General features: G+C 36.9%; 1 protein-coding gene across 5 annotated transcripts in view; it reads right to left on the bottom strand.

Annotated features, from left to right (window-relative positions):
• The window catches only part of LOC127076520 (probable lipid-A-disaccharide synthase, mitochondrial), a 131,097-nt gene that overhangs the window by 74,156 nt on the left and 29,214 nt on the right, over nt 1-27,727 (bottom strand). Inside the window, exons 8-9 of one of the 5 annotated variants that reach the window (XR_007786832.1) lie at nt 25,513-25,750; nt 13,287-13,481 (exon numbers count right to left, since the gene is read on the bottom strand). Coding sequence is in view for 4 of the 5 variants with exons in the window: in XM_051018191.1 (XP_050874148.1) it covers nt 13,521-13,719; nt 13,846-14,008 (362 nt within the window). In the remaining variant the exon portion in view is untranslated. Of the gene's footprint in view, nt 1-13,286; nt 13,720-13,845; nt 14,009-25,512; nt 25,751-27,727 lie in introns of those variants that run through there. The other 4 variants (XM_051018191.1, XM_051018193.1, XM_051018192.1 and 1 more) reach the window with 4 other exon arrangements.

Raw genomic sequence — 27,727 nt, 5'->3', positions numbered from 1 at the left:
TCCTATTCACAAGCAATAGCAAATCAATCACAAACAGCACACACTATATGCACACAAGTGAGGCTCAAACAAAGGGTAAGGCTGCAAAGGCAAGCCAACTGTACAGAGGTAGTGTTAGCTCTTAACCTTGCCATTGAGGGGCTAAGGCGAAGCTGATGAAAGGAGAGTGAAGATAAGACTTCACAGCTCTTATCCCTGGTTAGGGAGAGCTTCAGACAAAGGAGCGTGGGTTCAGAATGTGGGAACCCTTCTACACTCGAGACTCTGACACAACTGTACATAGTACGAGATCTTGGGTTTGTGTCCCAATGCATCAACACGGTGGTGTGAGCAGAGGGACGACTCAACAGAATAGCGGGGGATAGATTGCATATCCCTTGGGTTCCGCCAATTGCCTTAAATAAGGACTTTCCCTGCTTGGCACAAATGTAAACAAGCACAAACATCGCCTCTTAAGGAGGACTTCAAACAGTTGCCTGGCCAAGTAACAGGCCAGGTCTTCCAGACTACATGGAGACAAGAATGTTATACCTCAGTGAAAATTGCTTATCAAGCAAAGCAAAGCAATATTAGCAACTAATGTACCTGAAATCAATCAAATATCATCAGTATACCAATCACAGAACTAAACAGCAAATGGTTTACAATTAGCTATAAACAGACAAACACAATCCAATGCACCAAAGTGCAAGCAACTCAAAGGATCCAAACATCCTACAAAACAAAACAAGTTAGTGTACAATTGTCAAATGATATCTCAATCAAATGTGAATCCACCTCCTTAAGGTATTTTGCCTTTTAACCTGAAAATCACATTCAAACATGAGATACAAGACCACTAGGACAAGCCTAGGGTCAAAAAGAAGTGAAAAAGTCAAAACAGCAAGTGAAACATGATCAAAATCAACATTAATCACATACAAAGAGAATCCAATTGGTCTCATGTCTAAACTATACACCAAATTAATTTCATGCACAAATTAGATCAAGCTAGGCAATTATGAGTCATATAGGAGCAAACAGAATGATATCACTCAAACAAATACCTAAACAGCTCAATAAATTCCACAAAAATTCCAGCCTAAACAGGACCCATTCAATGAACTACATATCAATTTTCATGCCATTTGGACAACAGGAAGTAGGTCAATGAAAATCATAAAGTCAGCAGCAATCCAAACAAGTCAACACATGGTAATAAAATGAGCATTAACTTCAATCACATTCCAAACAGTGAAAACAATTAAGAAATGGATGGGACCAAAGCCAAACTACACCTAAACATGTTATGAATCACTCCATCAAATTTCACATTCATATGATATAGTATGAGCATTTCATGAGACATGGAAGTCAAGTAGTCAAGCAAAGACCAAAAATGTCTAACCAGCAAGCAAAAATCTCAATTAAATGGAAAATGAATCAACAATTCATGCAAAAATTCATGGTGAAACTAGACATATACAAGACACAGCATGCAAAATTTGAGATCAATTGGAAAAGCCTAGGCATGTCAAATAATTTCATGAAATTGACCTAACCTAGTGTGACACAAATTGTCACACTCAACTTGCACACATCATAACTACCAAACTAGAGATCCAAAATTCACAAACTATACATCAAAATAACCAGCAAGGAGTCAAGAATTAGCATGTGAAATTTCATCTAATTTGGATAAGGTATGAGTATTTCATGTTAAAAATGGTGAAACATACAAAAAATGCACACATGACAAAGATCCCTAGACAAAAGCAAAAATCCACCAAGCACAACTTGAGCTATCATACCTATAAAATTCTAGACAAAATTATGAAGCTAACAAAAAAAGTCTCACGAAATTTGGATTAAAAATGGATTTTATGTGATTTTTATAAGATTTGGAATGTTTATTGAAATAATTATTAAAGATTATGTGAATTAATTAATTAATTACAACGCTGATGGCAGTAACGTAATTAATCCATGCCAAGCCTAAAACGCACAGTGCCATTTATTCGCTGTCACGTGGTGATTCGCCGGTTATTTGGTGGAAAACAAGATTCAAAAATGCCATGCGAAAGTGCAGGATCTACAGCGGAATTTTTCAGATTCTTAACGTTCTTCCTCGCGTTCATCTTCGTCACCTTCCAGCTGCGGCTTCGAACTTTTTTCAACGAAAATTAACGAGCCTTATACCGTTGCCTTCGTCTTCCAACGTAGATTACAAATATGCAAACGAAATTTCCTAAATCCTAATGTGCTGGACGGATCGTGCGAAAGAAGGTTTGATACCACAAGTTCAAATCGTGATTTCTCCTTCAAATCTTAATGGATTCTAATTCTACAAGTTGCACTACATTCTACAATCAACGATCTACACATATCATATCTCAATTTGGCAAACGGTTAGATTCGAATTCCAACCTTGTTCGATGGCAGTTGATGAATTTGTGCTTGTTTCGCTTCAATTCTCGAAAACAGGTGAAGTATGTTGATTAGGAAGATGATTGGTACAGCTTTGGTAGCTCAACAATACTCCAGGTGCTCGAATTCTTGATTTGCCATTGATGAGCAAGCTTGGACAGTTGGAGTTTTTGATGGATTTGAGCTCCAATTGATGCAAACAGTTCTTGCCAATTACCTACAGATGAAGATTCACACAAGAATTTGCAAGAACAATGGTGAAATATTGATGAATTGAGAAAAAAGTTTGTGAAAAAATGGAGAAAAAGTGAGAGAATTGAGAGAGTTTTTTGTGATTTTCTGTTTGGATCTTGAAAAATGATTAGTGCTTAAGCAATACAGTTACAATTATCTATTTATACCTCTCCCTAATCCAAAATTAATTAAGATTAAGCAAAATGGAAGGATTAGTGTTAAGTGTATTTTTCAAGTGTGTGGCCAAAATGTCCTTCCTTAATGCAGCTCATTTTCTGTCCAAATTTGGTTCAAACAAGTCACAAATGATATTTAGAAAGTGTTACAAAAAGCCTCATTTCAAAATTCCAAATATTTCTCAAATTGGACCATTTTGCCCTTGGATTTTAATTAGTGCACTTGAAAAAATGGCCTTTTTGTGTGAATGCTTTTGGAAAAATGTGATGATGGATTATGAAAATACACATCAAATGTGATTTGCTCAAATAAAAACCATCCAATTTGGCCACTCCATGTGAAAGTTATGGCACTTTGATTTCGGGCATTTTCTGAAAATGATTGGACCATATCTTGCCAACCACACATGGGAATTTCAAGTTCTTGGACTTTTTGGAATGGTGAGATCAAGATCTTCAACTTTCATGTTGGACAAAATTCCATTTGAAGCTTGTATGATGAAGTTATTTTGAGGAGAAAAAGTTTCCATTTTGGGCAGCTGAAATTACAGGTCACCTGCCATTTTGGGAAACTTCTTGTCTGACCTCCAAATCTTCAACCTTGGTCTTTGATATGTCAAATGAGACTTGTATGGACATGAATGAAGCCTTTCAAACCATCTCACACCTTCCAATCCATAAAATCAAGCACAGTTGACCACAGTTGACCACAGTTGACTTTCTATGGTTCCAGCTGAAATTCAGCTTGACTGATGAGCTTTGATCATCCAATCTTTGTCCAAATCACTTCACAATGATCCTTAGACCATATGAACTTGATAAACCAATCCTAGGGCTTTGTCCCAATGAAAATAGCACTGGCTTGCTTGACTGACTGATTCTCCTGACCAGTTTGACCTAATTTGTCAGTGGGCTTGCACTTGGGCAAATGGCTATGCAATGCTATGCAGTGGGTTATGTTAATGACCTAATATGAAATGAATGTACAAAGGTAGGGTGCAAATTTGAGGTGCTACAAATGGCAATGTTTTTTTTTGTGACTTCCTTGAACTCTTTTCTAAAATAAAGCATGAAACATCATTCGTGCAGAATTGATCTTGCGGATTCCATTAAAAACAGTTCTGTTATGGCTCAGTATGACTTCGATAATCCCATTTACCAAGCCGAAGAGGAGAGTGAAGAAGATTGTGAACTCCCCAAAGAATTGGCCAGACTATTGAAACAGGAGGAAATGGTCATTCAACCTCATCAGGAAGAGTTGGAAGTCATTAACCTTGGTACTGAGGACGCAAAGAAGGAGATCAAGATAGGGGCCGCTTTAGAGGAAAAGGTCAAGAGAGGGCTGATTGAAATGTTGCAAGAATATGTGGACGTATTCGCATGGTCGTATCAAGATATGCCTGGTTTGGATACAGATATTGTGGTGCACAGGCTACCTCTCAGAGAAGATTGTCCTTTAGTAAAGCAGAAGCTTCGCAGAACTAGTCCTGATATGGTTGTCAAGATCAAAGAGGAGGTTCATAAACAGTTGGATGCAGGTTTTCTAGCAATTACCAATTATCCCCCTTGGGTGGCCAACATCGTACCCGTGCCGAAGAAGGATGGTAAAGTCAGGATGTGTGTCGATTACCGAGATTTAAACAGAGCCAGTCCGAAAGATGACTTCCCATTACCTCACATTGATGTATTGGTCGATAACACTGCTCAGTCCTCGGTTTTCTCTTTCATGGATGGATTTTCTGGCTATAATCAAATCAAGATGGCGCCAGAAGACATGGAGAAGACGACATTCATTACACCTTGGGGCACTTTCTGTTATAAGGTGATGCCATTTGGGTTGAAGAACGTCGGTGCTACCTACCAAAGAGCTATGACGACTCTCTTTCATGACATGATGCACAAAGAAATTAAAGTGTACGTGGATGATATGATTGCGAAGTCTCAGACAGAAGAGGAGCACTTGGTAAACTTGCAAAAGTTGTTTGAAAGATTGAGAAATTTCAAACTGAGGTTGAATCCAAACAAGTGTACATTTGGAGTGAGATCTGGAAAGCTGTTAGGTTTTTTACTGTCAGTAAGAAAGGGATTGAGGTTGATCCAGTGAAAGTAAAAGCTATTCAAGAAATGCCTGAACCAAGAACGGAAAAGCAGGTTCGTGGGTTTTTAGGGAGGCTGAACTACATTGCACGGTTCATATCTCACCTAACAGCTACGTGCGAACCGATATTTAAATTGCTAAGAAAAGATCCAGAAATCAGGTGGAACATTGATTGTCAAAAAGCTTTTGATAAGATAAAATAATATTTGCAGAAACCTCTAATTCTTATACCTCCAGTTCCTGGGAGGCCTCTGATAATGTACCTTTCAGTAACAGAGAATTCGATGGGGTGTGTGTATTGGGACAGCATGACGAGTCTGGTCGAAAAGAGCATGCAATATACTACCTTAGCAAAAAGTTTACCGACTGTGAAACAAGATATTCGCTGCTCGAGAAAACTTGCTGCGCTTTGGCATGGGCTGCTCGCCGACTAAGACAGTATATGTTGAACCATACTACCTTGTTGATTTCTAAGATGGACCCAGTAAAGTATATCTTTGAAACGTTGGCTCTTACCGGACAAGTGGCTCGTTGGCAGATGATTTTGACAGAGTATGATATCCAATACACGTCGCAAAAGGCCATCAAGGGTAGTATTCTGTCTAATTACCTTGCCGAGCAACCAATTGATGACTATCAGCCGATGATGTTTGAATTCCCCGATGAAGATATCATGTACTTAAAGATGAAAGATTGTGAAGAACCTCTTGTTGATGAAGGACCGGATCCCGATGACAAGTGGACACTGATGTTTGATGGGGCGGTAAATGTGAATGGAAATGGTGTTGGGGCAGTACTCATTAATCCTAAAGGTGCACACATACCTTTTTCCGCCAGATTGACTTTTGAAGTAACCAACAACGAAGCTGAGTACGAGGCTTGTATCATGGGGATTGAGGAAGCCATCGATCTAAGGATCAAAACTATGGACATTTATGGAGATTCTGCTCTAGTGATTAACCAAGTCAATGGAGACTGGAATACTCATCAGCCGCATTTGATTCCTTATAGAGATTACACTAGAAGGATCCTGACTTTCTTCAAGACAGTAAAGTTGTATCATGTACCCCGAGATGAAAATCAAATGGCTGATGCCTTAGCCACCTTGTCTTCCATGATTAAAGTTCATTGGCAGAATCATGTGCCACACGTTACTGTGAATCGACTCGAGAGGCCTGCGTATGTGTTTGCAGCCGAGTCTGTTATTGATGAGAAGTTGTGGTTTTATGATATTAAGAATTTCCTCAAAAGCCAAGAGTATCCTGAATGAGCGTCAAAGAATGACAAGAAGACACTGAGAAGGCTAGCTGGAAGCTTTTACTTGAGCAAGGATGATGTGTTGTACAAGAGGAACTTTGACATGGTTCTGCTCAGATGCATGGTTAGACACGAAGCAAACATGTTAATGCAGGAAGTACACGAGGGATCTTTCGGTACCTATGCTGGTGGTCATGCAATGGCCAAGAAATTGTTAAGAGCCGGTTATTACTGGATAACCATGGAATCTGATTGTTCCAAATACGTTTGGAAGTGCCACAAATGTCATATCTATGCAGATAAAGTGCATGTACCACCAAACCCTCTGAATATTATGAATTCTCCTTGGCCATTCGCGATGTGGGGCATCGATATGATTGGAAAGATTGAACCTACTGCTTCTAATGGACACCGCTTCATCCTAGTCGTGATTGATTACTTTACCAAGTGGGTGGAAGCAGCTTCCTACGCCAATGTTACCAGACAAGTGGTCGCTCGATTCATTAAGAAAGAAATTATCTGTCATTATGGGGTTCCTGAGAGAATCATCACTGATAATGGTTTGAATCTCAATAACAAGATGATAAAAGAGCTTTACAAAGACTTTAAGATCGAACACCACAATTCTTCTCCTTACAGACAAAAGATGAATGGTGTTGTAGAGGCGGCAAACAAGAACATTAAGAAGATTGTGCAAAAGATGGTTGTGACGTACAAGGATTGGCATGAGATGTTGCCTTTCGCTTTGCATGGGTATCGTACCTCAGTGCGTACGTCAACCGAGGCAACTCCGTTTTCACTTGTGTATGGCATGGAGGCAGTCTTGCCAGTAGAAGTTAAAATCCCTTCTTTGAGGGTGATGATGGATGTAAAACTTGACGAGGCTGAGTGGGTTCAAGCCAGGTTTGATGAGTTAAATTTAATTAAGGAAAAGCGATTAGCAGTTGTGTGCCATGGACAACTATATCAGAGAAGGATGAAGAAGGCCTTTGATCAGAAAGTGCGTCCTCGAAGCTATCAAATAGGTGACTTGGTTTTGAAGAGGATCCTTCCTCCCAGTACAGATAACAGGGGCAAGTGGACTCCGAATTATGAAGGTCCATATGTTGTTAAGAAGGTCTTTTCTGGTGGAGCCTTGATGCTTACAACTATGGATGGTGAAGATTTTCCGTCTCCATTTGAATTCAGATGTAGTCAAAAAATACTTCGCATAAACTGACCCGCTGGACAAAAAAAGAAGAAGAAGAAAGTCCAGGCAAAAAAGGGCATCCCGGCGAACCAATAGAAAAAGAAAAAGGTTCGGGCAAAAGTTAGGGATAAAGAATAAAAATAATATGTACACCCGGTAAGTCAAAAACCTGCAAAGGCGGCTTAGGCAAAAATGGGTATCCCGGTGGATTGAAAACCTGAAAAGGCGGTCCAGGCAAAAGAGGGATTAAAGCGAAGACTACAGTCTGAGTTATCTGTGCTTCATCGCGTTTCAGTGTCTACCATCTTGAAGGATATGATCGGTCCAATCACTCTTCTCAGAAAGCAAAGAATTTGGGGGAAAGTGAAGATCTATGAGTCATAACAGAATTGGAAAATAGTGGAATGCCGTGTTCACATTGCCAATAGGATAGTTTATTTTCTCTTTTGGCGCAATTACCTCTTCCTAGGAATTGCTTCCTGATGTATTTGCCTTAATAGGCCATTTTCGATCAATAAAAGTCGTTATTCAGTCAAATTGCTCTCTTGTTTTTTTTATTCTACTGTTTTGTTTGCAAAAAACGTTCGAATTTTTGATAAACATTGCATCTAAAAACATGAAGGTTAGACAATGACGTGCGGAAAGATAAAACATCTGAAAATTATTTTGAATGTTGAGTACACTTGAGTATATTCTGTCCATACGATCCCCTGGGGCATGTATGTCCTGCCGTTTTGCAGGTTACTATCTTTGATTGATGGCTAAAGCAGAAGAGCCAAAGTTTGTTCGAAGGAAGACCCCGTTGTTTCAACACTATCCAGTCGTGTAAGAGGTTGGGTCATCTAAGTCGAGTTCAGAATTTGTTTCCCCAGCATGGTCGAGAGGTTGGTGTTTTCCCAACAAGTGACTCCCCAGTTGAGTTGGTTTCTCTACCGTTCCGAGAATGTCAGATCAGTAAGTATCCTCAGCAGAATTGTTGTATGTCCCCGCAGAGTTGGAAGATCGAATCAGAAATTGTGTGCTCAGTAAAGTGATCATTTGCTTTCCCAGCAGGAGTTTTCCTCCCTTTGCATCTTGCATATAGTAATCATCATTTGCATTCGCATTCTCAAATCGCGTAGCATTTCCATTCAGTGTGGAGCATTACGCCATAGAAAACCCAAACATATGCATACATGTATTAAACCAGATTGGATCATATCTCCGGAAGAGACAGATCATTTTTCAACATCAGTGGAGCACATTTGCAGCAGTTGCTCTTGGCAACATTCAGAATCGATAATCCCCGTGAGATATATTTTCCCACCAGTCCGTGAAAGGAAAGCTTGATTCTATTCAGATTTAGTCACCAGTAAGTGTCTGCCCTATTTTGACATATGTAGATGTCATCCTTGCGATACCGGTAAGTGTCGTATTGATCCCCGTAATGTCTGTGCTTTTCTTTGATGTCGGTAAACATCATCTTTCGATGTCGGTAAACGTCGAATTCCAATCGTTGGCCATCAGTAAATGGCATGCCTCTCATGGTGTCTACAAAAAAAATCGTTCTGTCAACACCCGTGTGTGTCCTTTCCTTTCTTTGGTGTCGGTAAACATCATTGTTCGATGTCAGTAAACATCAGCCGCTTGTTAACCATCGGTAAATGGTTTTGTCATTTAAGATTCCCCAGCAGATTCGCTATCCGTAAATATCGAGTGTTTCATTTTCGCCATCGGTAAATGGTTTCGTTTCATAAGCGTATTCTTTCTTTGGTGTCGGTAAACATCATTGTTCGGTGTCGGTAAACATCATTGTTCGATGTCGGTAAACATCGAGTTCCTTCCCAGTCATCGGTAAATGTCTGGCCTTGTCTCACTTATAAACATCATTGTTCAATATCGGTAAACATCGAGTTCCTTCCCAGTCATCGGTAAATGCCTGGCCTTGTCTCACTTATAAACATCATTGTTCGATGTCGGTAAACATTGAGTTCCTTCCCAGTCATCGGTAAATGTCTGGCCTTGTCTCACTTATAAACATCATTGTTCGATGTCGGTAAACATCGAGTTCCTTCCTAGTCATCGGTAAATGTCTGGTCTTGTTTCACTTGTAAACATCTTGTTCCTCCCCATTGAAGCCGCCATCGGTAAATGGCCTCGCTTTCCTTGATATCGGTAAATATCAAATCTGTTTTGAAGCCGCCATCGGTAAATGGCCTCGCTTTCCTTGATATCGGTAAATATCAATTTGCTTTTGAAGCTGCCATCGGTAAATGGCCTCGCTTTCCTTGATATCGGTAAATATCAGTTTTGTTTTGAAGCCGCCATCGGTAAATGGCCCCGCTTTCCTTGATTCGTCAGAGTGCAAATTCTCCGGTTCTTTTGGTATTCAATCCCTGTTTACCTTGAAAGTCTGATAGCCGCTGCCTTCATCCGTTCAGGTTCACAGTTGATTGAATAGGGGCAGCTGTAGCACCTCAAATTTGCCCTCCTCATTCATGCATTCATTTTTAGGTCATTTAACATTTCATATTGCATTTCAGCAAAGTTCATCTGAATTGGGGTTCGACCTCTAGTCAACTGTTGGTCAACTGAAGTTGAAATGGCCAGGAAATGACTTGAGTTAATTCCAACATGTTCAAATAGGGTCTATTCATCATTCAAAATGTTAATCTTGAAGGAGCAAAAGTTTGTTCATGAGCTGTCATGCTCGCTAGGCGAAGCCCACGCGTTTTGAAAATAATAAAATATATATATATATATATATATATATATATATATATATATATATATATATATATATATATATATATATATATATATATATATATATATATATATATATTAAAAAAATAAAAAAAATAAAAAAATATAAAAAAAAATAAAAAAATAAAAAAACGAATAAAAAATTAAAAATAATAAAAATAAATAAATAAATAAATAAATAAAATATAACAGAAAAATCTTGGACTTGGACCTCCCTTATTTGAGCCCACAAGGCCACGAAAATCAAGTTATAAATCCTGAAATTTCAGTAAAGGAAAAAGAGAAGGAGAATTGGTGAAAGCTGAAAACACTCTGAAGTTTCCTTGGAACAAAACCCTAGAGAGAGATTCTAACTAATTCAGAGCAACCTCCAGAGACTGAAGGGAACTCATCTGCAAAGAACTAATTCCCTCTCTTATAAACCCTAAGATTGTTCTGCAAAGCCAACGGTGCAATTCAATTTCAATCGATCTCTCCAATCAGTAGGTATGTCATGTCTTGATGTGTGGATCATTGCCCCTACTTTGAGTTCTGATACCCTTTTGATGCATTTGTTTGACAAGAGGTTTAGGCCTCCTACCCTTGGTTGCTTTTTGTGAGCTTTTTGTGAACTTTAATGGCATGATTCATGTGATTCTCTTATTTGGTGCAACTCTTGATTGCACCCCATCTTGTTTCTCTAACCTGTTTGTTGAGTTTTTTTTGTGAGGGCTCACATGAACCTTGAAGAGATAGCTTGCTTGGTATTCCCCTTTATTTGTGGGATACCATTTGGAGATTTATTCTGATTGCTTTGCTGACTTGTTTTCTTTGATGGTGCTAGCCTGAGAGATCTCTGGGTTTCTTATTTCTTTAGTTACTGTTACTTCGGACCTTTGTCCGTGTGGTAGATCTCTTGATCCCTTTTACATATTTTCCCGTATTTTACCGCTTTCTTAGCTGGAAGACCTCGATAGGAGGCAATGTTTTTGTGTGTTTACTTTTGTACCCAAAGACCTCCAAGAAGAGGCACCAGTGCTAAAGACCTCCATAAAGACGCAATTGACGGATAAAAGGGATTAGTAGTCAATCCCCTGTTATTCAGTGTGTCGTTCTTTAAGATCACACTACATGTCGATGCTTCAGAACAAAAGCCCAAGATCTTTTGTCCGGTCAGTCAGTGGAGAGGGTTCCACCGTTCTGAATCCCCACTTTTTGTCATAAGCTCACCCTGTCCAGCGTTAAGAGCTATGAGGTCTTATCCTCATTACCCGTTTGATCTGCTCACCCTGACGTTCAATGTCAGTGGTTAAGAGCCCATTTGATTACCTTTCCATGGCTTGTTTGTCGAGGTTGATATGACCCCTCTTGACTAAAGCCCTACCCACGGATGTTTGAGCCCCCTCTTTGGCGGGTTTATTTTATGCATGTTTGTTTTGTATGGTGTGATCGTCTCCCCATAGGATTGCTAGGCTTCGTATAGTCTCTCGTTTACATGTCAATTAAGGTAGCACAGTTCCTTCGTCTAGGACTTCCTTTTTGTATGAGCATTCCTAAAACAAACAAACTCATTGATTTTTCTTCTCCTAAGAACACGTTAACTCCTTCTACTACAGGCGAGTAAGTCTCCAAAGGTCGAGCATCCGGTAGATTGCGTAGTAACGTCGTTCATCTAAAAAACACAAAACAAACAAAAATAGGTTAGCCGAGCTACGGTGCTCTGATTCTCAATCCTTCTTGAGATACGTATGCAGCAGGGTAGGGCCTGTGCGAGCAATAACTCTTTCTTTTCCCTATTTTGATTTTCTCTCTTTCGCATCGCATATAGGACTTTTTATACACATACTTTAGACATAAATAGCAAACGTGGATCATGTGGAGTACCAGAGACGTGAAGGGGTGCGATAACCTTCCCTTCACGTAACCGGCCCCCTTACTCGGTTTTCTTTGGTTCGAGACTTTGTTTTATCCGTTCCCTCTTGGTTATGCCGTACTACCTTTCCCTCCTCTTGGGATAAATGTACATAGATGGCGACTCTACTCTTTTCTTCCACGCCACTCTTTTCGCGTTTGTACTTGAATTCGGGAAATCCGGGGAGCGACAGATATTAGCAATTATTTTGATATTATTAAAGTTTAGATTCATGTATTCAATTAAGCGCCCACTAGAAGTTGATAAAGCTAGAGTCTGGTCATGGTACGTAGCAGATATCATGAGTATTAAATCAATTTTCTACTACTGCAACAAAAATCGACATAAGAAGCTGAAAAGAATTTGTTATGCAAATGGAAGTTTAGTGAGACAATGGGGCATACACTAAAAGCATCATATCTCATATATGTTGTTCCACCAGGAATCAATACAACAGGGACATGCCATCTATGAACAGCACCAGCAATGAAGTTTTCCACATGTTCATTAGGTGCAACATGAATGATTGTCATCAACTGTGGAACATTGTCTTTCAGTAGTTCCATTGTGTTTGCGAAGATGGGAAGCATCTGACTGACTTTTTGTACTCTGCTTCCAGGAAGCAAGCTAATAATAGTGAGAGAGACATCAGATATTTATCTAAAATCTTAAGGTAATAAGAGTATTAGAACTTACATTTATTTCTCAATACAACTCACATTTGTTTTCCAACATAAAGTACTGAGATGTGTGTATTATGTGTCCGTCCTGAGATGCGGTTCTAATATTAAGGGACATTTTATTACATTTTTTGTTTTCCATCTCGGGGAACTAGTACTCTGGATAAAATAACCCCCTATTTTTATGCATACTCACCAAAAATGGGGTTCGTTTGAGCATATAAGCTTCTTTTTTCTACTTTACGCTAATAAACAAGAATTGCTTCCTAGTACTATTAATAATCATTTGTGTAGGAATGCCAACGATTTGCAAATTAGATTTTTGAGCTTTCCCTTTAAACAAAGATCCAAACAGTTTTTTCCCTTTTGGCTGAATATGATTTTTGGTTGCAAATTCATTTCATGTGAGTTTTAGTTTCAGTTTCAGAAAAATGACAAATATGTGTGAATGAGAAAAAGGACTTTTCTTTTCATAACCTACGTGTACAAAGGGTAGCTTTCACATCATTTCTTGAACATAAATGGGATTTCAGCAAATTTACTGAATTGAGAATCTTTGTAAATAACAAGTGTGTTAATACTTGTTCATGGAATTGGAGGAAACGAAAAGGAAGAGAACATTTCCAAGAATATATTAGACATCTACCGTGACAACTAATAGTTTTTGTTGCAAATATCATTCTAATCATGCAAGCTAAATCGACTCTTTGAAAGCTATTCTCACTAGTTATGTATCAACAGAAAATGTTTCTTCCGACAGTAACAAGTAACTGATTTGCAGCTATAAATGCTTCAAACCTTAAACCTTAGTAGTAATAAATTCAATGCCACATAAACTTGTTTATTAGTCATGAATCACAGGCTTCCCATAGTTTAATATAGTCAACGCTGCAACAACACTTGGACTGTAATCAGGACATTTTCCCGTCAAACTTTGCTTTGCAAGGTTCTGGTTTATTCTTTCCGAAGGCATTAAAAGCTTGACAAACTTTTGCGCTGAAAGTATTTGTTTTTCTCGACAAACATGATCATGTATTAAATCTCTGCAAAATAAAGGCAGGACATAACGTCAAATATGAGAAATAACTAGTTCCTGTGACGAACATATTCTAAGCTTTTTAGAGACATTCAGAATTAGTATCGCTAATGAAATAATGTTTCAGTCTTACTTGAGCAATAGGGCTAGGTTTGCCAGTTCGCAGGATTGAAAGAGTGCTTCAGGAACAATGGCTGAATTCAAAAGAATATTGGGAAGTGACATGTATTGTATCTTAGCGTTGTACCTAATAAACCATTCAGTCAGAATATGGGCACGATATGCCACAACACAAGGTAAACGTGCAAGCTGCAGCTCCACAGCAATTGTCTCAGATGTGAACAATGCAACTTTACTAGCCTGCGATGCTGATTCAAATTAACTAGCCACAAAATGCAACCTTCATGTAAGATAAGTAAGAATTTAAACAGTTCTAATCAGCAATAATGGAAGCTTCAGTCAAAATAAACACAGATATACCTAATTGTTGGTTAATTGTATCTAACGTAACCTCTTGGAAGAAAAACAAGGTATTTTGGTCTTACCTAACCTAACATGCCCCCCGATTTAAAATAATATGGTATAGACATCTATTGATTTGAGTAAAGATCAACATAAAAATACCTACCTTGTTGGTTTATTGTGTCTAATGTAACTCCAATGGAAGAAAAACAAGGTACTTTGGTCCTACCTAACCTAACATGCCCGCCGATTTAAAATAATGTGGTATATACATCTATTGATTTGAGTAAGATCAACATAAAATAAAGATTAAACTAAGATATTAGCAATTGTTTTTATATTATTAAAGTTTAGATTCATGTATTCAATTAAGCGCCCACTAGAAGTTGATAAAGCTAGAGTCTGGTCATGGTACGAAGCAGATATCATGAGTATTAAATCAATTTTCTACTACTGCAACAAAAATCGACATAAGAAGCTGAAAAGAATTTGTTATGCAAATGGAAGTTTAGTGAGACAATGGGGCATACACTAAAAGCATCATATCTCATATACGTTGTTCCACCAGGAATCAATACAACAGGGACAAGCCATCTATGAACAACACCAGCAATGAAGTTTTCCACATGTTCATTAGGTGCAACATGAATGATTGTCATCAACTGTGGAACATTGTCTTTCAGTAGTTCCATTGTGTTTGCGAAGATGGGAAGCATCCGACTGACTTCTTGTACTTTGCTTCCAGGAAGCAAGCTAATAACAGTGGCTCCTTTTAAAGTTAAATGGCTGAATTCAAAAGAATATTGGTAAGTGACATGTATTGTATCTTGGCTTTGTACCTAACAAACCATTCAGTCAAAATATGGGCACGGTATGCCACAACACAAGGTAAACGTGCAAGCTGCAGCTCCACAGCAACTGTCCCGAATGTGGACTTGCCTAAACAAACATGTGGACTTGGCTAACTTATTGATCAAGTAACTAATTAAAATACATTTGAAATTCGACTAATTAACTAACTCTAATACTCCCCCTCAAATTGGAGGTTGAGGATTATTATCTGTTTGCTTCTTGTTGTTAGTATTGATATTTATGAGATATGAAATGACACCTTGCCAACTGAACCTACTTGGCTGTGTTGCAACCCTTTATACCATAATCAACATGTTGCTTGAGTAAAATAAAAGGTTATACAAACTTTTCCCATGACCAAGAACTCATAATTAAAGTTCAATACTCCAAACTGATCAAATTAACTAATCTGCCATTTTTTTAATAACCCCGGCTAGTCTTGTTAGTGTTGTTATCTTTCCAGAGGAGGATGCAGATCAACAAATATATAATATAGATGCAATTATAGCACTATCTTGCATGTATGCATTAAACAAATTACTTATCTGTGCCCCCAATATTAGACAAATATATATTTTAAATCCACAACAGAAACATTATCAAATATGTTATAACAAATGCATAAATCCACTAGAGTTCACTATTTTATAAACTGTAACATAAGAAGTATTGTAACCATCAAAACTAAAAATCAAAGTCATACATACTACAATAACAGAAAACAAACAAGGGTCTATATAAAGGAGTACTGAAAAATGAACCTAATATGAGATCTCCTATAAGGCTAACAACATAACTTCCGAATCCAAATACAAACCTTCCTCCCTACATATCATCTAATAGTTCTGTGAATAATCAAAGCTCAAAGGTTGACCAAATGGAGCCTGCAAAGAAAAATAAAGGTATCTTAGCAGTTGCATTATAGAACATCTAAAATCAGAGAATTTAAAAAGGAAGTGAAAAAACTATTCCATGCCCGGGAGGCAAATTCATACACAGAAAAATTAATCATCCATAAAGTGATTCCTTTAATTGGACAAGTTATTCAACTTTGTTCAAAAAGAAAGTGTTGATAGAAAGGGAAAATAACAATACAAGACGATTCTTTATTAAATGCATATGCTTCCCCTTACAGATAACCACCAGATCATATCAAAAAATCACTAATATTTGTGATTAGAAGATAGTTAAATAAATATTTCAATTGTTTGTTTTTTTATTAATAAAGCAAAGGTCACTAGGGGATCATCGGGTGCCCTTTTTAGGGAGTACACGCCTTAGATAGAGCGCTTGTTGTGAATATTGGCGCTATGGTGGGATGATAAATCCTAATTTTCTGCATTTTGAAGCAACGGCGGCAACAAATCACAGTCAAATAGCAGCACAATTGCCCTTTAGAAAGGTTGTTCTGTCCTTTTCCAATTTAAATTCATGTTGCCCTACCTCTCTTCCTAGTGATTCACCAAAAACAAAGACATGGAAGAGACAACTCTATTCTACTCTGCATTTCTATAACTGCAAAGATCAAAAGTAGCATAAAAACTGTCTCTGGCGACGGTGGAGGCATTTTCTGGCATGTTCAAGTTCAGGTTCTCTACACTTTCTCGGCTTGGTTTATAGGTTCTTCCATTGTTTTTGACATTTGTGAATGCCAAATGCAAAGACCAACCGGCACCCAACCAACACAATTGACACACTGCTCTGATAGTGATTTTAAAGACTCACTTGTTATTTCAAATTTTATATTGGACTATGATTTTGAATGTAAGCGAAAAATTATAAGTATTGAGTATGACTACTGTTTCAATCAAAATGGTCAACCCAAAACACACAGGTAGTTTAAGAAATTATTAGATTTATTGCAAGCATGTCATGGTATTTGCAGCTAATAATATAGAAATCACTCAGCAAACTCAACATGGTAAAAACATTAAGTGAAATAAATGTGGTTTACCTGGTAAACAAAATGTCTAAATTGGTCCTATGAATGTGCATACATCATTGTAGGACTTGTGCCATTTGACCCAACTGATTAAAAGTAATGTCATACAGAGCAAATGAAGGTTGAGCTTTTGGCAAATTAAAGGGCACTAAATAAACTCCGGAGGCTGAGAGACTCCTTGTATACCTGAACCAATAATTAAATTCAATCTAATTAGTAAGCCAACTAATATATTTAGACCCTATTTGGAATCAACAACTTAAATAAGTGCTTATGACATAGGTGCCTATCATATAAATGTTGATGTATAAACTATTTCTATAACAAAGGATAAAATAAAGTCAAACAGTTCCCATACAAGTTATAAGTTACTTTCATAAGCAGTCGTGAAAGCTTGTGGTTGTGTCATAAGTTGTTCCCATAAGCTATCCCTATAATGCACTGACACAAACACGCACGACACTAACACAACTACACCGATAACAATTTAAGAAAATGAATTGATTGAATGCAACATGTGTCACCGTCGTATCTGACACCAAACACACCTTCAATCACTTGCATACAAGTTATAAGTTGTTTTCAAAGCAATCATGAGAGCTTGTGGGTGTCTCATAAGTTGTTTCCATAAGTTATCCCTATAATACACCGACACAAACACGCACACAAGACACGAGACTAACACATCTACACTGATAATAATTAAAGAACCAAACCCTAAGATTGATCATGCTTTAATAGCTTTATACCTGCCACTGTTTATACATAAAGAAGATAAAAAGCCCTGCCCACTCAGCAGCAGCCAGACCTGTAAAGATATTGCCGGAGAATATTTTCCCCGCAAATGCGGCAATAACACAACAAAAGACCATGTTGGATATGATGTTGCAAATTACCATGTTGGATATGATGTTCGATGGAAACTTTGATGACATGTGACTAAGAGAAAGGATGGAGTACTCCTTCACGAACCATGAATGTACCACAAAACCCACTGATTCAATAAAGAACATAATGGTTTCGTTTTCTGGAGCGGTAATCCAATCATGTTGTTGAATAGCAAATACAATGTACCCTCCCATGGCCATAAAAAACTTGCACACTAAGTCTGACAACAATTCATTGAACTGCATCCTTTTTAAGACGTCATCAATATCATGGTGGGTCCCTTCGCCGGAAGTTTGACCTTTTGAGGAAGACTCTTTGGTGGTGGATTTTTCATTTCCCAGCGACTGCTCGCCGTCGTCGGAACTTTTACCTTTTTGGCTGGCTTCTCCCTTTCCTGATGACGGCCCGGCGTCGAAAATTTCGTGTATTGGGGAAGACTCTTTGGTGGTGGATTTTTCATTTCCCGGCGACTGCTCGCCGTCTTCGGAACTTTTACCTTTTTGGCTGGCTTCTCCCTTTCCCGATGACGGCCTAACGTCGAAAATTTCGTGTGTTAGGGAAGACTCTTTAGTGGTGGATTTTTCATTTCTCGGCGACTGCTCGCCGTCGTCGGAACTTTTACCTATTTGGCTGGCTTCTCCCTTTCCCGATGACGGCCCGGCGTCGAAAATTTCGTGTGTTGGGGAAAACTCTTTGGTGGTGGATTTTCATTTCCCGACGACTGCTCGCCGTCGTCGGAACCTTTACCTATTTGGCTGGCTTCTCCCTTTCCCGATAACGGCCCGACGTCGAAAATTTCGTGTGTTGGGAAGACTCTTTGGTGGTGGATTTTTCATTTCCCTACGACTGCTCACCGTTGTCGGAACTTTTACCTATTTGGCTGGCTTCTCCCTTTCCCGATGACGGCCCGACGTCGAAAATTTCGTGTGTTGGGGAAGACTCTTTGGTGGTGGATTTTTCATTTCCGGGCGACTGCTCACCGTCGTCGGAACTTTTACCTATTTGGCTGGACTGCTTGCCAAAAGTTTCACCTTTTCCCGATGACTGCCTGGCGTCGAAAATTCCGTCTGTTGGGGAAGACTCTTTTCTGGTGGGCGATGACTGCTCGGCGTCTTTTCCCAATGACTCATCTAAAGGCCACAGTGAGTCTTCGCGAATACTGGGAATTTTGAATTTTGTTGGGATTCGCCAGTGCCCGGGATGGGATTCCCGTGTTGATTCTTTGATGGGTATTTCTTTAGATTGTGAATGCTGGGAAGTTTCTGCGTGTGACTCGGTTCTTTTTCTTGACATTGACTTCTTGTCAATGCTGAAAGCTTGGCCGCCTTCTACCGGTGACTCCTCTATGGGTCTTTCTTTAGCCGTTATCTGCTCGTCAGTGCCAGTGTTCAGGGTATGGGAGCTACGTGGGGAAGAGGGTGGGAAAAAGGGTGAGGAAGAGGGTGGGGAAAAGGGTGAGGAAGAGGGTGGATGGGAGCTACGTGGGGAAGAGGGTGGACGGGAGCTACGTGGGGAAGAGAGTGGGGAAGAGGGTGCGGTAACAGGAAGAAGAGGATCCATGATTTGCAAAATGAAATTTTGTTGAAAGAAAGAAGAAGAAAATTCAGAAAAGACTAGAGTAAACAGTAGTCATAATATATACAGCTTTGCTAATTTGACACCAATTTTCAATACACCGTATATATTATCAAAAGAAATTTTTCTTGCACACAAATCAATGTAAAATAAATTATTAAAAAATAAAATTAGTATGTATTGTGTAGTCAATTACGGTGTAGGTGTTAAAAATGGATGTAAACATATCTTTTCTTTAATATATAATAAAACTTCCTCAACCTGTTCGCTTTCCGTTCGCGAGGGTATTTTAAATTGGGCCGGCGAGGGTATTTTAAATTGGGCCGTAATTAAACTGGTCTTTTTAGCGTGATCCCTTGATGTAAATTATAGAGTTATGTTCGTGATATAATCTAAAAATAAAAGAAAAATGTATTTAGATGAATATTTGTTAAAAAATTTCTTCAGTTATGTACCTCATAATATTTCTGACAAAGTTATGGTATATCAGTATTTTTTTATAACTCAAACTATTTTGTCATCACAACTTAGAACTAAAATTTAACAAAATTGAGAAATTTAGATTATTGTTGTGTTAAAAGGTAAATGAGAAATTTAACAACATATTGTACTTCATAGCACCAACACGTGCATAGATCAAGTTAAAAAATCATTAGTAAGAACAAAACATTAAATAATAATTGTATATTGTGAAGTACTTAATCCTCTCTCTAAAATATAAAATACACAAAGATGCTACTATTTATACAATTAATCTCTCTCACTCTCTCTCTCTCTCTCTCTCTCTCTCTCTCTCTCTCTCTCTCTCTCCTCTCTCTCTCTCTCTCTATATATATATATATATATATATATATATATATATATATATATATATATTATATATATATATATATATATATATATATATATATATATATATATATATTATATATATATATATTAAAATATATATCATCCCGGTTATTAATGGCGAACGTTATAAAAGACATATTATATTTTATCACGGTTTTTTAATACGATCACGGTGAAATTGATTACTCATATATAAGTGAATTAACTCTCGCGTCTTGACAGTATCGTTGTATCTATCATAGCAAAATCCTAGTATATGTTTTTTCTCTTCTTATTCGTCATTAACTTTCCTATTCTACAATGTGACATCAATTTTGTTCTTCATACATAAATGTGTTTTTCTTCTTCTTCTTTTTTCTCTTGTTTTCGTGTATGTTATTATTGTCTTTCACATTATTTTCTTCTTGTTCGAGAGTTTAAAGGTTTTTTGTTGTTGTATGTTGTTGTATGTTATTATGTAATCCAATCATGTTGTTGAATAGCAAATGCAATGTACCCTCCCATGGCCAGAAAAAACTTGCACACTAAGTCTGAAAACAATTCATTGAACTGCATCCTTTTTAAGACGTCATCAATATCATGGTGGGTCCCTTCGCCGGAAGTTTGACCTTTTGAGGAAGACTCTTTGGTGGTGGATTTTTCATTTCCCGGCGACTGCTCGCCGTCGTCGGAACTTTTACCTTTTTGGCTGGCTTCTCCCTTTCTCGATGACGGCCCGGCGTCGAAAATTTCGTGTGTTGGGGAAGACTCTTTGGTGGTGGATTTTTCATTTCTCGGCAACTGCTCGCCGTCGTCGGAACTTTTACCTATTTGGCTGGCTTCTCCCTTTCCCGATGACGGTCCGGTGTCGAAAATTTCGTGTGTTGGATTAGACTCTTTGGTGGTGGATTTTTCATTTCCCGGCGACTGCTCGCCGTCGTCGGAACTTTTACCTATTTGGCTGGCTTCCCCCTTTCCCGATGACGGCCCGGCATCGAAAATTTTGTGTGTTGGGGAAGACTCTTTGGTGGTGGATTTTTCATTTCCCGACGAATGCTCGCTGTCGTCGGAACTTTTACCTATTTGGCTGGACTGCTTGCCAGAAGTTTCACCTTTTCCCGATGACTGCCCGGCGCGAAAATTTCGTCTGTTGGGGAAGACTCTTTTCTGGTGGGCGATGAATGCTTGACGTCTTTTCCCAATGACTCATCTAAAGGCCACGACGAGTCTTTGCCAATACTGGGAATTTTGAATTTTGTTGGGATTCGCCAGTGCCAGGGATGGGATTCCCGTGTTGATTCTTTGATGGGTATTTCTTTAGATTATGAATGCTGGGAAGTTTCTGCGTGTGACTCGGTTCTTTTTCTTGACATTGACTTCTTGTCAATGTTGAAAGCTTGGCCGCCTTCTACCGGTGACTCCTCTGTGGGTCTTTCTTTAGCCGCTATCTGCTCGTCAGTGCCAGTGTTCAGGGTATGGGAGCTACGTGGGGAAGAGGGTGGGAAAAAGGGTGAGGAAAAGGGTGAGGAAGAGGGTGGACGGGAGCTACGTGGGGAAGAGGGTGCGGTAACAGGAAGAAGAGGATCTATGATTTGCAAAATGAAATTTTGTTGAAAGAAAGAAGAAGAAAATTCAGAAAAGACTAGAGTAAACAGTAGTCATAATATATACAGCTTTGCTAATTTGACACCAATTTTCAATACACCGTATGATACACCGTATATATTATCAAAAGAAATTTTTCTTGCACACAAATCAATGTAAAATAAATTATTAAAAAATAAAATTAGTATGTATTGTGTAGTCAATTACGGTGTAGGTGTTAAAAATGGATGTAGACATATCTTTTCTCTAATATATAATAAAACTTCCTCAACCTGTTCGCTTTCCGTTCGCGAGGGTATTTTAATTTGGGCCGTAATTAAACCGGTCTTTTTAGCGTGATCCCTTGATGTAAATTATAGAGTTATGTTCGTGATATAATCCAAAAATAAAAGAAAAATGTATTTAGATGAATATTTCTTAAAAAATTTCTTCAGTTATGTACCTCATAATATTTCTGACAAAGTTATGGTATATCAATATTTTTTTATAACTCAAACTATTTTGTCATCACAACTTAGAACTAAAATTTAACAAATTTGAGAAATTTAGATTTTTGTTGTGTTAAAAGGTACATGAGAAATTTAACAACATATTGTACTTCATAGCACCAACACATGCATAGATCAAGTTAAAAAATCATTAGTAAGAACAAAACATTAAATAATAATTGTATAATGTGAAGTACTTAATCCTCTCTCTAAAATATAAAATACACAAAGATGCTACAATTTATACAATTAATCTCTCTCTCTCTCTCTCTCCTCTCTCTCTCTTCTCTCTCTCTCTCTCTCTCTCTCTCTATATATATATATATATATATAATAATATATATATATTATATATATATATATATATATATATATATATATATATATATTATATATATATATATATATATATATCACCCGGTTATTAATGGCGAACGTTATGAAAGACATATTATATTTTATCACGGTTTTTTAATACGATCACGGTGAAATTGATTACTCATATATAAGTGAATTAACTCTCGCTTCTTGACAGTATCGTTGTATCTATCATAGCAAAATCCTAGTATATATTTTTTCTCTTCTTATTCGTCATTAGCTTTCCTATTCTACAGTGTGACATCAATTATGTTCTTCATACATAAATGTGTTTTTCTTCTTCTTCTTTTTTCTCTTGTTTTCGTGTATGTTATTATTGTCTTTCACATTATTTTCTTCTTGTTCGAGAGTTTAAAGGGTTTTTGTTGTTGTATGTTGTTGTTGTATGTTATTTTGAAAAAAGGTTTCTCTTCTTATTCAGATTTCACATCATTCTCTCAGATTTCAGATTTTTCTCTCAACATGAATAGTGGGAGCAAACTTGTCCACGAGATTAAGGTTACAAATAAGGTTATTGATATGTTGGAGTTATGGTTGAACAAAGCTAAAGAAGTTGAAGTTGTTAGGGATCACATTAGTGTTTTTAAACTGTCTGGTGTAACAAGTTATAAGAAGATTCTTTTCAAGAGTCTTAATCTTGAAAAGATAAAGAAGGTAGAGGCTATTGTGAAGAACCTAATGAATCTAGATGCAAGTGGTTATGAATCAGATAAAAACTATGAGAACTATGAGGACCTTTAGAACTGCACAAATTCAACTAGGCATGAAGATTGAAGACCTTGTTATGTTTCACATGATTTATTGTTGGTAGTTGTTATTGATAAATCTTTTTCCATATTCTCTATTATTCGTGTATGTTGTTATTATGTTGATGTTATTGTTATGTATGTTGATAATTTTTTGTTTGATTATAATGTACCGCTAGTTTATGTTAACATGTTTTTTTATATGGTGTTTTTAGGATTACAGTTGATTTGTGTTGCTATGAAGAAAAAATGCAAGAGAGAATAAAGTTGAAGTGAAATATGCAAACTTGTGTGATAGATCTAGAATGACATACATTCAAATTTAACACAAGTTTGCAATTTTCTACTCAATTCCATCCTCCTTTCGTTTTACAAGTTTGTCTTAATTTTCTAGGAACGGTTAGTCATCATGTTCTCCCAATCTATGTTAATTAATTGAATTTTTTGTTGATAAATGTTGTTAGTGAGTTTGTAATATCATATATGATTACTTGTTTCACTAACCCCTCATTGAACTTGTATTCATTTAAATAGATTTTTGAGATAATAATCTGAAATATTAAATTATCTTGAAAAACAACTTAGACGATCCAATATTTTTCGAATTGCATGCTTCTTGTGATTCATGATTTCCTCTTTAGTCCATAAAATTTGATTTAATGCCACAAATTCTTCAAAACAATGATGATAAATAGATGTAAGTCTGAGTCTTTCACACAAAATTTGATATTTGCAAAATCTACTAGAGTAAAAAGAGGAAATCAAACTTTGTGTGAAAGATTTAGAAGACATTCATTCATGATCAGTACTTTGAATAATTTGGATTGAATCAAATTATATGGGTTAATGAGAAAATCATGAATTACAAGATGCTTGCAATTAGAAAATTATTAGACCGTTTAAATTATTTTTCAAGAATAATTTAATTTTTTTGATTACTATCTCAAAAATCAATTTGAATGGTTGTATATGGTTAATGAGGGGCAGGGAGAAATGTAATATATTCATAATGTATTAAGGCAAACCAACCAAAGATTGTGAACCTGGTGCATTAATTTGTAAAGCTGTCAAATGCAACAAAGGAAAAACAAACCACATGAAAAACAATATAGATATTATTAACCAAAAATTAGAGAACCAAATCAATGTAGATTCACTTATATGTTAAAGACTCACCCAAACAATTGAGAGAGACATCAGATATTTATCTAAAATCTTAAGGTAATAAGAGTATTAGAACTCACATTTATTTCTCAATACAACTCACATTTGTTTTCCAACATAAAGTACTGAGATGTGTGTATTATGTGTCCGTCCTGAGATGCGGTTCTAATATTAAGGGACATTTTATTACATTTTATGTTTTTCATCTCGGGGAACTAGTACTCGGGATAAAATAACCCCCTATTTTTATGCATACTCACCAAAAATGGGGTTCGTTTGAGCATATAAGCTTCCTTTTTCTACTTTACGCTAATAAACAAGAATTGCTTCCTAGTACTATTAATAATCATTTGTGTAGGAATACCAACGATTTGCAAATTAGATTTTTGAGCTTTCCCTTTAAACAAAGATCCAAACAGTTTTTTCCCTTTTGGCTGAATATGATTTTTGGTTGCAAATTCATTTCATGTGAGTTTTAGTTTCAGTTTCAGAAAAATGACAGATATGTGTGAATGAGAAAAAGGACTTTTCTTTTCATAACCTACGTGTACAAAGGGTAGCTTTCACGTCATTTCTTGAACATAGATGGGATTTCTGCAATTTTACTGAAGTGAGAATCTTTGTAGATAGCAAGTGTGTTAATACGTGTTCATGGAATTGGAGGAAACGAAAAGGAAGAGAACATTTCCAAGAATATATTAGACATCTACCATGACAACTAATAGTTTTCGTTGCAAATATCATTCTAATCATGCAAGCTAAATCGACTCGTTGAAAGCTATACTCACTAGTTATGTATCAACAGAAAATGTTTCTTCTGACAGTAACAAGTAACTGATTTGCAGTTATAAATGCTTCAAACCTTAAACCTTATTAGTAATAAATTCAATGCCACATAAACTTGTTTATTAGTCATGAATCACAGGCTTCCCATAGTTTAATATAGTCAACGCTGCAACAGCACTTGGACTGTAATCAGGACATTTTCCCGTCAAACTTTGCTCTGCAAGGTTCTGGTTTATTCTTTCTGAAGGCATTAAAAGCTTGACAAACTTTTACGCTGAAAGTATTTGTTTTTCTCGACAAACATGATCATGTATTAAATCTCTGCAAAATAAAGGCAGGACATAATGTCAAATATGAGAAATAACTAGTTCCTGTGACAAACATATTCTAAGCTTTTTAGAGACATTCAGAATTAGTATCGCTAATGAAATAATGTTTCAGTCTTACTTGAGCAATAGGGCTAGGTTTGCCGGTTCGCAGGATTGAAAGAGTGCTTCAGGAATAATGGCTGAATTCAAAAGAATATTGGGAAGTGACATGTATTGTATCTTGGCTTTGTACCTAATAAACCATTCAGTCAAAATATGGGCACGGTATGCCACAACACAAGGTAAACGTGCAAGCTGCAGCTCCACAGCAACTGTCTCGGATGTGGACTTGGCTAAACAAACATGTGGACTTGGCTAACTTATTGATCAAGTAACTAATTAAAATACATTTGAAATTCCACTAATTAACTAACTCTAATACTCCCCCTCAAATTGGAGGTTGAGGATTATTATCAGTTTGCTTCTTGTTGTTAGTATTGATATTTATGAGATATGAAATGACACCTTGCCAACTGAACCTACTTGGCTGTGTTGCAACCCTTTATACCATAATCAGCATGTTGCTTGAGTAAAAAAAAGGTTATACAAACTTTGCCCATGACCAAGAACTCATAATTAAAGTTCAATCCTCCAAACTGATCAAATTAACTAATCTGCCATTTTTTTAATAACCCCGGCTAGTCTTGTTAGTGTTGTTATCTTTCCAGAGGAGGATGCAGATCAACAAATATATAATATAGATGCAACTACAGCATTATCTTGCATGTATGCATTAAACAAATTACTTATCTGTGCCCCCAATATTAGACAAATATATATTTTAAATCCACAACAGAAACATTATCAAATATGTTATAACAAATGCATAAATCCACTAGAGTTCACTATTTTATAAACTGTAACATAAGAAGTATTGTAACCATCAAAACTGAAAATCAAAGTCATACATACTACAATAACAAAAAACAAACAAGGGTCTATATAAAGGAGTACTTAAAAATGAACCTAATATGAGATCTCCTATAAGGCTAACAACATAACTTCCAAATCCAAATACAAACCTTCCTCCCTACATATCATCTAATAGTTCTGTGAATAATCAAAGCTCAAAGGTTGACCAAATGGAGCCTGCAAAGAAAAATAAAGGTATCTTAGCAGTTGCATTATAGAACATCTAAAATCAGAGATTTTAAAAAGGAAGTGAAAAAACTATTCCATGCCCGGGAGGCAAATTCATACACAGAAAAATTAATCATCCATAAAGTGATTCCTTTAATTGGACAAGTTATTCAACTTTGTTCAAAAAGAAAGTGTTGATAGAAAGGGAAAATAACAATACAAGCCGATTCTTTATTCAATGCATATGCTTCCCCTTACAGATAACCACCAGATCATATCAAAAAATCACTAATATTTGTGATTAGAAGATAGTTAAATAAATATTTCAATTGTTTGTTTTTTATTAATAAAGCAAAGGTCACTAGGGGATCATCGGGTGCCCTTTTTAGGGAGTACACGCCTTAGATAAAGCGCTTGTTGTGAATATTGGCGCTATGGTGGGATGATAAATCCTAATTTTCTGCATTTTGAAGCAGCGGCGGCAACAAATCACAGTCAAATAGCAGCACAATTGCCCTTTAGAAAGGTTGTTCTGTCCTTTTCCAATTTAAATTCATGTTGCCCTACCTCTCTTCCTAGTGATTCACCAAAAACAAAGACATGGAAGAGACAACTCTATTCTACTCTGCCTTTTATAACTGCAAAGATGAAAAGTAGCATAATGTAACACCTCAAAATTTGCCCTCCTCTCTTGGGACTAGCTTAACATATTGCATTGCATTTTTAGGTCATTAGGCATTGCATATTGCATATCATGTGGTTACATTGTGCAAGTCATCTTCCAAGTCTTGATCAGAAGATGAGGAAGTCAAAGTGCAAGCTAGGGTTTCATTGGACTGGTCATTAATCA

This window comes from Lathyrus oleraceus, chromosome 4 (assembly GCF_024323335.1).
Source record: "Lathyrus oleraceus cultivar Zhongwan6 chromosome 4, CAAS_Psat_ZW6_1.0, whole genome shotgun sequence".
NCBI lineage: Eukaryota > Viridiplantae > Streptophyta > Magnoliopsida > Fabales > Fabaceae > Lathyrus > Lathyrus oleraceus.
Note: the sequence above shows the minus strand (reverse complement) of the source record. Positions and strands in the feature narration are given on the sequence as shown.